At 51.1% G+C, this 12,824-nt stretch overlaps 3 protein-coding genes and 1 non-coding gene across 4 annotated transcripts; 2 read left to right on the forward strand and 2 right to left on the reverse strand.

Annotated features, from left to right (window-relative positions):
* Nucleotides 1–193: 193 nt before the first annotated feature.
* On the forward strand, nt 194–2,655 carry BP01DRAFT_357715 (putative G-patch domain protein). Its single transcript, XM_025575259.1, has 2 exons — nt 194–219; nt 290–2,655. The coding sequence occupies exon 2, from the start codon at nt 693–695 to the stop codon at nt 2,598–2,600; it is 1,908 nt and encodes a 635-aa protein (XP_025430387.1). The 5' UTR covers nt 194–219; nt 290–692; the 3' UTR covers nt 2,601–2,655.
* An 890-nt stretch (nt 2,656–3,545) lies between these two features.
* On the forward strand, nt 3,546–4,660 carry BP01DRAFT_374703 (uncharacterized protein; the record flags this gene model as incomplete). Its single annotated transcript, XM_025576850.1, has 3 exons — nt 3,546–3,548; nt 3,699–4,454; nt 4,526–4,660. 3 exons carry the CDS (start codon nt 3,546–3,548, stop codon nt 4,658–4,660), a joined length of 894 nt encoding a protein of 297 aa, XP_025430388.1.
* Nucleotides 4,661–5,734: 1,074 nt separating this feature from the next.
* On the reverse strand, nt 5,735–5,805 carry BP01DRAFT_t196. Its single transcript has one exon. It is a non-coding gene; the product is annotated as a tRNA-Gly (tRNA).
* Nucleotides 5,806–6,449: 644 nt separating this feature from the next.
* BP01DRAFT_342720 (ATP-binding cassette transporter) lies at nt 6,450–11,630 on the reverse strand (the record flags this gene model as incomplete). The annotated part of the gene is made up of 11 exons (XM_025573491.1): nt 6,450–6,751; nt 6,808–7,433; nt 7,482–7,885; nt 7,934–9,367; nt 9,433–9,622; nt 9,689–9,748; nt 9,795–9,878; nt 9,928–10,498; nt 10,548–10,564; nt 10,629–10,680; nt 10,742–11,630. 11 exons carry the CDS (start codon nt 11,628–11,630, stop codon nt 6,528–6,530), a joined length of 4,551 nt encoding a protein of 1,516 aa, XP_025430389.1. The 3' UTR covers nt 6,450–6,527.
* Between the last annotated feature and the right edge of the window lie 1,194 nt (nt 11,631–12,824).

Here is a 12,824-nt window from a genome sequence, read left to right on the forward strand (position 1 = left end):
GACATTGTTTGATAGACATCTGGGGTGGCAGCATAAAGTTTTGGTGGGAGAGAAGGAGACCCGCCCCCATACACCAGCCACAGTTAATTAGTGGCGGTGCCAGACAGCAGCCGCTCGGCCCGTCACATGTCTTTATCCTTGGCAGTCGCAACATCGAAACTGCTTCCGCGATCAGAAGCTCGAGTCCCTTAACCACCATCGCCTTTTTGTCAGCTCAAGGTATGCTTACAACTCTATAATCACAATCACCCTTGCAAAACGCCTCGAATTGACCGCAATCCTCTCTCAGTCACAGTAATGCTTGTTTGAACCCACGCTTCACATGGCTGGTAAAAGAACTCGAGCCGCTTTTGAGGCCGATCTACAGGCGCAACAATCACCCTACGCTCTTTACGGGACCCCTCTTCCTCCTCTGGATGCTAGTGTCCGTGATGATGGCTCCTACGCACCTATCTGGAAGCAAGAAGTGACAGATGACCGGGGAAGAAAGCGCCTACATGGCGCCTTCACCGGTGGATTCAGTGCCGGGTGAGCTCACGATTTATGGATCGCTGTGGACAGCACACTAAAGGTCATCCCTCTGCAGGTACTTCAACACTGTCGGGTCGAAGGAGGGATGGACCCCTGCAACGTTTGTCTCATCACGCCAGAACCGTGCCAAAGATAACCCGAAACAACGGATTGAGGATTTCATGGATGAGGAAGACATCCGTGAAGCCGAGGAAGCAAAGACTGTCCATACAAGCAATGAGTTCGCGGGATTCGGTACAACCGATGCGGAACTCGCGCGCCGCGGGGGGTTGATGGACCTCCTAAAGACCACCGGGGAAACCATGGGGGTCAAACTTCTGAAGAAGATGGGATGGAGGGAGGGTCAAGGCGTCGGTCCCAAAGTGCGACGACGAGCCAATCTAGGCGAAGGCACTGCCCCGGCTGGTGCAGATGCTAACAAGACGTATTTGTTCGCCCCGGAAAATCCGCCAATGGTGGCCTTCATCCACAAGACCGATCACAAAGGACTTGGGTTTCAAGGGGAAGCCCGCCTTGACGCTCGCGCGTTGACACGCGGTGGATCTGACGCGGAAGACGATGACTCCTTTTTCGGTAAACGACTCACAGCACCAGTAAAGTCCAAGCAGTCTAAAGCCAAAGAACCCCGTCGCGGAGGCTTTGGCGTGGGAGTACTTAATGATACCGGGTCAGATGACGAAGATCCATATTCCATCGGGCCTCAAATCTCTTACAACCGCGTTATTGGAGGCGACAAGAAGAAAAAGAAACGGGCAAAGTCCATCGAAGACACAAAACCGCTCCCAGTATCGTCGAACCCTCTGGTTACCAACAAACCCATTTACATTCCCAAGAAGGTCCTCGCCGCCAAAAGCTCGAGTGGTTTCAAGAAATGCCACGATGGCCGTCTACCGCTTGAAGGGTTCCTGCTTATCGACGGCATCTCCAGCATGACTATATCTGCCCAAGAAAAGAAGTATGCGGCCCCTGAAATACCTACTGGCTGGAAATCTCAGAAAGCACCGACTCAAAAACAAGACGTACCGAACTATGTGTCTACATCAGAGGCAGCCAAAGCCTCATCACTGGACCCAACTGCCCGAGCTGCACTGCTGGGCGAGGCGCAGCTGCCAGGAAAGTCTATATTTGACTGGTTGACCCCAGAAGGTCGGGAGAGGATTGCCAAATTGACAGGGAAGACGGACTTACCGCCGGCTTTAAGTGAAAAGGCGCCCAAGGGTTACGAGCTTTCCGAAGCGCAGAAGCGGAAGGACTTGTGGGACCTGGTGCCGAAACTAGATAAGCAGGTAGCTGTCCAGGCTTTAACACGAGCGGCAAGTGGCTGGATGCCATATTCGGAAGACCTGGAGAAGCGAAAACGCTATCGAACATTTCTCGAGGTCCGAGCTGGGCTTCGAGACAGTCTGCCTGATCGGGCTCCTGGGTCTACTACGGATGAATGGGCCCTGGAACTGGACGAATTCGCCCGCGCTGCGGAGGTCTTCAAGCCTATGTCTGGATTGATGGCATCACGTTTCACCTCAGCCTCATCGGGCCCGAAAGAGTCGTCTGATAAGCTAGAGCCATCATCGGCCGATCCGCTTCTCAACAAGCCTACGGCGAAACCTGAAGACCCTGCAGTTGAGGCTGCCCGGATCGGGATGTTCGGGCCGATGACTCGAAGCACCATCTCGTTCTATCCCACGCGCCTGCTATGTAAGCGGTTTAATGTCAAGCCCCCGGATCACGTTCAGATCGATCCCGGAGAACCCACTGGACGCACGGATGCCCCGTCATCTGCCGGGCGCTTCCAGTCAGCTGGATACCAGAATGCTTCGGGACCCAAGGAATTGGTATCGCGGGATGTCATGAATCAGCTTTTGATCGACGCCGGTCGAGGTGGCACTCTCCTGCCTGGGGCAGGAAATGCTTCTTCGGGACAGGAAGCGCCCGTGCTTCTTCGGGAGCCCGTAGTTATCGAACCGGAGCGCAACGAAGCTCTGGAGGCGGAGCGGCCAGGAGAGGCGGTGTTCAAGGCTATCTTCGGAAGTGATGATGAGGATGAGGACGAGGATGAGGAATTGAGCTGAATCTATGTGTTGTATACCACTATTGTTTATAGAAAGTTAATTTGACCTCTGCCGTATGAGTGAATGATTCAACTTCCTCAATTGCTGACCGCTGGTGTATGAATTGGGTTGACCCTGTGCAGTGTTTCGGTGTTTTCTGATGCCGGAAGATTTGCGCGAACCTCATGCTTGGCTGCGCCACCATCTCATCTCGTCTGCAGTTAAGCCTAACGGTCTGGCTGGTAAGTCTGTCACACAGCAGGGAACAGTATGAACGGATTGGCTGGGTGAATGGATGGATGGAAAGATGGATGGAAGTGAGGGAAGAATAGTCGGGAGTTCGCGATTGTTGGCTCTCACTCCCTTTTTCCCCTCACGTCAATTTCCTTCCCCTCCTTCCCTTCTTCTTCACCTTCTACTCTTAACTTACTCTACTCTACTTCACCACTTCACTCCATTCTCCTCTTTCATACCCATCTGTCTATCCTTTGTTTCTCCTCCTCTACTCTTCCGCTATTACTTCTTCTTCCTTTGCCCGCTCAATCTCTCCCCAAACCCAACTAGGTCTTCCTCATAGTCAAATTTCTGATACTTCTCTAACGTGTGTTGCTCCCCCACCGTTGTCGTCATGCGAATGCCCTGCAACCCGCCGCTCCGTTGCCACCACTAGCAATCCATCGGTCCAGCCATTCTCACCACTTCTTGGGTCATACGACTGGCTTCCCCAATTAGACGGACTGAACGAATCGATTTCCTGGTCGCCAACCACCGGCGGTTTAGCCCCAATAAGCTTGTCTTTCTTTTCTTTCTCGTTTCTCGCCCACATCTTTCCCTCCGATCATCCTCTCTCCCCACACCGCTCCGCCCTCATCGGATCAATCTTCCATCTGCGCTGCGGGTCTGGACGTTGCTGGCCTTGGTCAATCGTCGCGTTTGATTCCGGCTGATGGAGCTTGTTTCTTCAAGATGGTATGTCTGATCTCCCCTTCTCCTGGGCTCGTTTATCATGTCTGCGATGTACATGCTTATAGCATTCGCATACTCGCCCATGCCGCAACTCTTCGCATCACTTGTAGATCAGACTTGAGATGCTGATTCTAATCCTTTCTCAACAACCAGGGTTGCTGCTTCTCCTCGCCGCGCGATAGCGATCACCCTGCCTATGCAGCGCAGGTAGCCACGGAAGAGCGGCGTCACGAACAGTCTTCTCGCGGGGCGATTGCAACCAGCAATGCGCTCTCTGACACCAGCGCTTCTACGAGCACACGCGGCGCCCGGACTACCCGGTCTGATCGCCAGTCGCTCAGTCAGCATTACAATGCGCCTATTCGTCGCCATGTCTGGTACAGCAAACGAAAACTGTGGAGTCGGGCGCAACTCGACCAGGAGCGAACGGCATTCTTTGAGACCAGAGTGACGGGTCGTCCAGAGATCTGGGCTGCTTTGTCTGCAGCCGTGTCCCTGATGCGAGCCGGTGACATGTCGACGGCACAGACCATTATTGACGCAGCCGGTATCACAGTCCCAACTGGCGACCTCTGCCAAGGTTGCTACGACGAACAGGGGGCTCTTTACAGACTACCACAATGTATCGTGAGCGACCCGGAGAACATGATTCGATCCATCCACGATCGGGAAGATGACTTCGACACCGATGATGGCAGGTTGTCCTCGGATGAGGCTTCAGGAGATGATCTAATCGCAACCGACACAGACCTGGAACGTCGCCGGGATGAGAAGGGAAAGACTAGCGAACGAGATTTGATCCGCGTGCGAGCACGGTTGAGTGACCGCGGGGGTCCGGATATCGATTTGTCGGTGGGAAAGACCCAGAACGTTGGCTCGATTGCCCGCAGAGTGCAGCAGGAGGCATTGGTACGTCATCATGCATTGTGTACTTCAGTAGTATGCATCAGCGCTGACCGTGTCGCTAACCCTGTCTTAAGATCCCTCGCAGTCACCGCGTGAGGATCGCCTACCTGGGCAGGATTTTGAGAGAGCACGAGCCCCTGGTCGATCAGGGTTGGAACCCAGGCCATGTAGTCAACGCATTAGTTGTCCCGCGGCATGACCTCTCATGACAGCTCACGAAGCGTTGAGAACGTGCCTGACTCATCTGACATCTCCTATGCTTATGCATAGTCTAGCAGCGCCCGCAACTCTATTTCAAAATCTCTTTTCGGTCAGATTATGCCTCCCAACCCTGAGCGATTTTAACCCTTGCTGCATCTGACCGCACCGTGCGAGGGCGTCAACCACATTATCAACCTCCTCACCACAACCAATTTTACCCTGCAACTAATGCCAGCGATGCAAAGTACGCTCATCTCCTCTCACATTTGTTTCAATGCCTAATATCCATCTGTTTTGCGATTTGCATAATACCCCCTTACCTATGTTCGGTTGACCTCTTGTGTCTTTGATTCTCGTATTTCAAATCTTCTTCTTTTCCAATCTGAATGATTCGAAGGGTTTCAGCTTGCTACATAACCACGATTCATTCATGTCACATGTTCTCACTACTCCTTTTCATCCATTGCCTCTGTGCTCTCGGTTTTGAGGTACGTGGTAGGCACCTGACTTATTGGTCGCATGTTTGGAGGAACCTCTGTGTGCTCTTAGTCTTAATTTTTCCATAGCCTTCCTGCTACTGGTGGTTAGGTTAATTGTTGAAATGTTCAATGTTATGTTTCCACGCGTAAAGATATAATGGGTTACGACTTTCGGCTTCTATATTCCACGTGCAGTAGGATAATCGTAGCACTGTCCTTCTTCCATTCGGCTGCATACACACATGCATCCCATTATAAGACAGTCGTTTGTCCCCCCAGCTAAGTACTTCACAGCACCCATGCTACCGTCATGTAAACATACGGTGAAGCGCGTCGCATATTGGATGCATTCCACTCATCAAGGCAAACCCCACCATGATATCCAATATGTATCCATCAACCCGACCCGCCCACCAGCCAACCTCCTTCCTTCCCGGGGGAATAGTCCACACGTTGTGCAAAAACCGGCCAACCCACCGCCTTCTACAAGCTGAATGAAACTCTCTCCAAGAAAAGGAAGAACAATAAAATAGCAACCCTCATATCCAACTGAATTTGTAGCTGCGTGGAAGAACCATGCGCACAAAAAAGGTATTTGTCGAGTGCATCATCCGTGAATCGAACACGGGCCTCATCGATGGCAACGATGAATTCTACCACTAGACCAATGATGCTAATATGATTTGTACCTTCAGTAATTACGTTTATGACACTAAAAATACATGATCTAGTCAGAGCGCGCTCTAATTACCGTGGACAGCAACAAAAGGCCATCGATCGGTTTAACTTAGGGTAATGTGATTCCATTGGTCCAGGGTTCGTATCAATGCCCTGTACCGGGCGAGATGCTTTTGGTTCAAGTTACCTTACCCATTCTTTTTTTCTTTTAATTGTTTTGACGTGGTTGATTGCGCGTTGCGACTATGATCCTTGGGTCATTGTTTATTATTTCTTTCTGTGGTGGGGTTCATTGCTGTTTGCCTGGTTGGATTGAGTTGCTCAGTGAATACTTGTCATTGTTGTGAGAACTTAAGACTGGGGGTTAGTTATATATACCGTACTTCAAAGTGATGCCGGCTTAAACGTCGTTCTATGTCCTGGGAGGAAGGGATTGGGTTCTAGTCAAGAAGACGAATGGGAGGGATTAGCAAGGGAAGATGCGGTGGCCTCCGATCCTCAAGGTCTTGTTTGTATGATCGCGCCTTGCAGATACTTTCAGTCGACTACATGGATCAAGTAGAGAGCATGAAGAAGGGAACCTAATCAAACCTCTGTTGAATTGAAAGACGGAGCGGTGAGATCTCAGCAAAACATATATCAGAGCACTTACACGCCTGAGCATACCCGCGACAACCGCGGAGACTCAAAACAGCAGGAAACACAAACACTGGAACTTTTACAGCAATCTTCCATTCTCAGCCTCCCTGCCCTTGGGTGTACGCCCGGACCGACGCTTGAACACCCGACAGACCACCCTTGCGCCGTCCACGATGCCCCGGACCAGGCTCGTCGGATTGTAGTGCTTGACCCGGAACATGTAGTACAAGGCGACGGTGCCGAGGACGTTAAAGCCAATGTACGCCCAGCCAATACCATAGTTTCGCCAGCGCTCGCTGTAGTCTAATCAGAGCTGTTAGTAAGCATAAGGGGAACAATGAGGGAAGCGGGAGATGTACAGATGTTACTGGAGGCAAGGTATTGATCGGCGTTTCGCAACTGGCAGTACTGACATGCCTGTGTCGCGGTGGGGTTGTACAGTTGCCCCGGAGCAACCTGGAGGTACTGAGCCATGTACTGCCCGCACGTCTGGCCGGAAGGAGGATTGAAAATGCTCATCTCCTCGCTGGAACACCGGATCGCTCGTCCATGTAACCCCGTCGCCGTGATGCCGGCAATGAGGTACGTCAGGGGAGAGACCCTGTACATGAAGATCCAGAACCCTGGGAGAGCCGAGGGAGCCTGCATCACACCGTTGAAAGTCAAAGCCATGATGAACAGTAGCGTGGCGATGGAACCTCCGGTCTCCGCGTCAGGTAAGGCGCAGATGACCAGGGATGCGAACGTCGAGGTGAAGACGTAGAACTGGGTGATGAGGAGCAGCATGAGTCCTTGGCGCGCGGATGCCTGGTTGGCTCCGTAGACTGGATAATAGTACGATGCCCATGCGATAATCCCTGCAAGTACTTGATAGGGTATCTCAACAAGGACATTGGCGATCAGAAAGGCTGCCCACGAATAGGCCTTTGACGGTCTTTCTCGAACCTCGTACAAAGATCGCTGCACGACGAATTTGGGCATGATCCTATTAAATGTTAGTGACATGGCACATCGAGGTAAATGTGAAACCTACTGTTGCACCAATGTGGAGAAGATCGAGGTCATCATGAAGGCGCTGAACAAAACGTCTTGGAAACCCTGTTGGGTGCTGTTTGGTTTGAAGAACGTGAAGCCGATGAAAAGAGACGCAGCCGTGGCAAGGATGAGCTTGGCCCAAACATAAGCAGGCTCGCGCCAATATTGCTGGAATACTCGATGCGTTACGTGCCAAACCTGGTTGACAAAAGGCATGGCGTATTCGCTCTTCTGGGAGGTGTTGTCTTGAGACTCAGGAGCAGAGGACCTCTCCTGACAAATCCTGTCGATCTCCTTTTGGATATTCCTCGCCTCCTGGCTGTCGTTCCACACCGTGGCCCAGTCTTGAGTAGCCTTTCCAGATGCTCCAGCTCCAATGATTTCAAGCATGTACTCTGCGGGCTATGTCATATCAGCAATGCTGTAGCATTTAGCGATTAGTATACTTACATTTTCGGAGGAGCCACAAGGCCTAGCACCGTTGGCTTCGAAGTAGTCCAATAGGGCGCGGGATTGATCTCCGATATCCCCAAAGTAGACCGTTCGCCCTCCTTTGGCCAGGAACAGAAGACGGTCGAATTCCTGAAACAAGAGCGCGCTGGGCTGATGAATAGTCGAAAGCACTGCCTGGCCGTGATCTGCAAGCTTCCGTAAGAAAGCGCAGATGGCCCATGAACTCTGGGAGTCGAGACCACTTGTCGGCTCGTCAAGGAAGATGAGAAGGGCAGGCTTCGCAGCAAGTTCGACACCGATAGTCAACAGCTTGCGTTGTTCGACATTCAATCCTTCACCTGGCGTTCCAACAATAGCACTGGCAAAATCCTGCATATTGAGCATTTCGATAACCTCCTCAACGTACTTATACTTCTCCGCCTTCGATACCGACTTGGGCTGGCGCAAGAGCGCACTGAAGCGTAGCGCCTCTCGCACAGTTGTTGTAGGCAGGTGCAGATCCTGTTGTTGCACATATCCCGTTTTTCTGGGGAAACTGCTGTCAAGCGTTTTGCCATCCACCAAAGTCTCACCGGTGACAACTCCGATAGAGACACGTTTTGCTAGTACGTCTAGTAGGGTGGTTTTGCCAGCTCCTGAGACACCCATCAAAGCCGTGAGGGTTCCAGGCTTGACCCATCCGGAGACGTGGTCGAGGAGGCGCCGCTCGCCCCCCTTAACGGGAATGTCATAACAAACATTTCGCCACGTGAATATGCTATGTTGCTCTGGAAGTGCAGAGGTATCTTTCTCGGTTTCGGCCGATCTATGAGCCAGAGCCCCATCTGCGGTGCCTTCCTCGGCTTGTGACTTTTTGTCGAGACCGCGCATATGCGGAGGTACGTGACCTCGCCGGAAAACCAGAAATTCGGCCTTGGAAGAGGTAGAAGAGTTGATCTCAGTTGCCACCAGATACAAACCAGTAAAGAAGATATAAAAGCCAATCAGAATCCCTAGGTTCCTCCATTCGTGTGCATATGTATAACTGTACTGGGTTTCAATGTAAGCATCTCCAGAGACAGTCCGCTCTCCTGCGACAGCGCCCCGGACAGCACAGATGAATGAATCTCCACTCAGAGTAGGGTAAGCCGGCACAAACCCCGAGCACGTGAACCGCCTCCCGTGAAACTCGTTGGCTATCAAAGCTTCAAAGGTGTAGTAAACTGGGTTTATCCATCGGATCCAGCTAAACCACGGAATGTCTGACATCTGAGGGGTGGGGATGACGAATCCAGTATAGATGACAATGGCCAAAACCATGACACCAGCCATAGCCATGGCCTGTGCTAGAGTCTTTGTTGCTGCTGCGAGAGTGCGAAAAATGCCGGACATTGCAAGCGTGCTTAAAAAGGTGAACAGGAAAAATATGAAGAACTGCGATGGTTCATATCGCTGTGTCGCTGGTTAGCTACACATCGCTACAAGTGGAGAAAACGGGTGCGGTTTTTTTGACTTACGAGGCCAGCGAGGAAATAGAAGATGATATTGAAAACGACAGCGGAGACGAACTTGACGGGAATATCGGACACAATACCACCGAATGCTTCGGCAAAGGGATGCACAAATGCGTAAGAGGCTTGTTTCTCGATAATAGGACGTTGATCATAAAGCGAGTTGATCTCTGTAATACTGATAAGAGCATTCATTCTATGGAGGGTCAGTTGATCAATCTTGAGGTTGTGCTCTGCATCGTTCTGGTTGAGGCAAACTTACAGAACTGCGAAGAAAAGGGCCGCTCCCTTGCTCTGAAAGCCCGCCGTGGCATTTGGTGTTCTGAGCAATCAGTAAGCGCCAGAGATATTGGGGTCAATGGACATACCCGAAGTACATTGAGCCAATGATGAGGGACATTGCAATTCGGCCAAGGACATTTGTTAAGGTCGAGGGCTTGTCATTCCAGATTCTACAAAAGTCAGCAGCGGGAATCGTCCCTGGCTATCATCAGGACATACCTTTGGTAGGCTCTAATCGTGCAGAGCTTAACCTGCGTAGGAATCGAGATGACATAAGGGCTCTTTGGTCGGACATGTTTTGCCTGTCTCACATGCTTCATCTCCTGAAACTTCTGTTCTGCTTGTCCACCCAACGGGAATTCTTTCAAATGTTGCTCGATTTCTTCCTGTAGCCTGGCATACTGAGGGCTTTTCTTCCAATACGATTCAAATTCATCTGGAGTCCGAGGCACCTTGCCTTCCATCCCCTCTCGTGCTTGACGCTCCTGTGGGTTGGTCACGGACGTTAAGAAATCGCCCGTCGTTTGGCGTGGAGGGCAATTCCAGCCCATGTTGACAAAGTAGTCTTTTGCTTTGCTACACGGCCCAAAGTAGATCTCCCGGCCTTCATAGAGGACAATGGCTTTATCAAAGACATCGTAGATCGCTTGAGATGCCTGATAGATTGCAACCGCATGACAGGTACCTACTAGATCGGAGCTGACCCGTAGCGCCTTCACAAATTCGAGCGCGCTCGCCGAATCTAACCCTCGAGTGCTGTTGTCCCAGGCCCCGAAAGGTGCTCCCGACACTAACACAGGTCAATACATATACAAAAGCTAACCAATGTTGACACTTACATCCCATTTCAGCGATGCTTAAAGAACAAGTCAGTCTGAGCCACCAGAAGAAAGAAGAAAAATGAATAGAGATCAACCAACCTGACGCGTTTCCTCTCTCCTCCCGAGACTCCTCGGATATAGTCATCGCCAACTAGAACCTACGTTAGCACATGAACAAAAGGCTGGGAAGCTCTTTCGGCGTGAAGGCATACCTTTTGTGTTGTAGGTGTGCGTTAGACCAAATATAGACATTGCAACCTGCGTAACGTACTTGGCATATCGCTGTCGACTGATCTCACGCAAGCGTACTTCAGGAGCTCTTGCTGCTGCCGCAAACTCCAGTGTTTGCCCGACAGTGAGATGAGGAAAGTGCTTGTCGACCTCTTGATTGTAAAGCACCTCTCCTTTAAACTCCTTGTGCATCTTTTCCATTGAGATACCATTGTACTGAATCTCGGAGCTCTTGCGCAGCTTCAGTCCATGCAGTTCGCCGCACAATGACTTCAGGAGGGTTGAACATCCGCTCCCAGGCCGACCCAGGACTATCAGGAGCTCGCCACTTTTCAGCAGTCCGTCGAAATCACGCAAGATGTGTTTCTCTGGAGAGTGGCGCAGGAAGCCCAAATGATCTTGTGGCCTAAGAGGAGCCAGCAGCAGCGAAGCCACGGTGCTCTGATATTGTAGGGCAGACCCTGAGCCAGATACATTCAGATTCTGGAAAACGATACCCGTCGAAGGTGGCCGGGGAATGCCCTCTTTGTCCAGAAGCCTGAGCACCTTTCGAACCCACTTATTGTGATCGAACTGATCACTGGTTGGATCTAGAATGGGGTCGCTCATCTCCAAGTTTTCAACAGTATCTTTCCGTTCGATGCTCGACGCGCCAACGCCCGAATCGACAGTCTGACGCCGGGAAAAGGCAGGTGGAAAGTTCGAGGCTATGCGGGTCAATTCAGCCTTGCGCTCGGGGTCCATCTGCTCGAAAGAGCTGCTATCTTCGCGCTCCAACTTCGGGGATCTGAGGGGAGTGATCTCGTCATCCTGACCGTTCTCCGCGGAAGAGGTGGGTGAGATGTCACTGGTCTCTTTACTGCTTGCCATTGTGAAAAGCTTCGTCTCTGATCAGACACTGACGAGCTGATGCTGATGCTGATACTGATGCTGAAACAAAGAAATAGAAACAATGATATTCTGCATGGAAAGAGAAGTCTTGAATATAGAGTAGGCAGGGGTAAAATGAATGAGAACTGCTTCTCCCGCAATCACCAGGGCAGTCCGAAGTACACACCAAGCCGACAGGACTTGACCACAAACAGCCGATGCACGTGCTGCTGCACCAGGTGTACTGGGTGCCATTTGTGCTGCTTGCTGAGAATCAGGTAAACTTTCTCGCCTCGGAAGTTCGAGTGGTGATGTCATGACAAACCCCTGTGCAACGATGGGCCAATTTGTGTGTTGGGAGCGAATAAGAAAACGTTTAGAAGCATCCTTTGATGTGTCCAAAGGTAAGACTACCATCGGAACTCAGTGTGTGAACCGGGGCCGCGCAGTGTGGTGTACCTGGACGGTGCGTCAAGAGGAAGCCGGATGCGGAAGATCCGTTCAAGCTTGCGTTTAGTTCTGAAGCCACCCTTTTGTCGCTGCGAGACCAAATCGTCCGATTGGACCCCAGGGAAGCTAGAGCGAAGAAGCTTAAAGTACATTTCCAAGTGTACTTCTACAGGGGACGAAGTATGAATCTCCTCATTCCGAAGAAATTGGCTTGTATACAAGTCGGTTGTGTATGAGCAGCTGATGAAAGTCTGAAGCGCAATGCGCAGTCAAAGAGCTTGTACTAAAATACTGATACTCTACACGGCACATATGTCCACCATCAGTAGATGATCATATCAGCGATGAGGCGAGGGGTAGCAAGTAAGTATGAAGTTGATTTCCGGCTCCGGAACGAACTGAAGTGCCGAGTAAGCGGAAGATCTAGTTAACTTACAAGACATCCGCTTACCTAATAATGCACATAAAGATTGGTAGTGCTTATGCATCCCACGCAGTAATCATGCACATACCTTTGTCTGTCCTTGCTTGCTGTCACTGCATTCTCCCCGGGGGCATCTAGATGCTTTACATCGGATGTTCCGAGTCGACAATACTCACAGCACTATCTGCTCCAGTACCCTGAAAGACCTGATGAATGTACAAAAATTCAAAAGCACTGTCACTAGTACTATAAAAGCTTGACGACTACAAGCCCGTTATCCCATAGTTTGGCGACCCCACCCATAGGGCCGACGAAAGAGC

Source organism: Aspergillus saccharolyticus (genome assembly GCF_003184585.1).
Source record: "Aspergillus saccharolyticus JOP 1030-1 unplaced genomic scaffold BP01scaffold_20, whole genome shotgun sequence".
NCBI lineage: Eukaryota > Fungi > Ascomycota > Eurotiomycetes > Eurotiales > Aspergillaceae > Aspergillus > Aspergillus saccharolyticus.

Excerpts from the sequence above, each read along its gene's own strand:
- BP01DRAFT_357715 (XM_025575259.1), top strand. The coding sequence starts at position 693 with ATGGATGAGGAAGACATCCGTGAAGCCGAGGAAGCAAAGACTGTCCAT.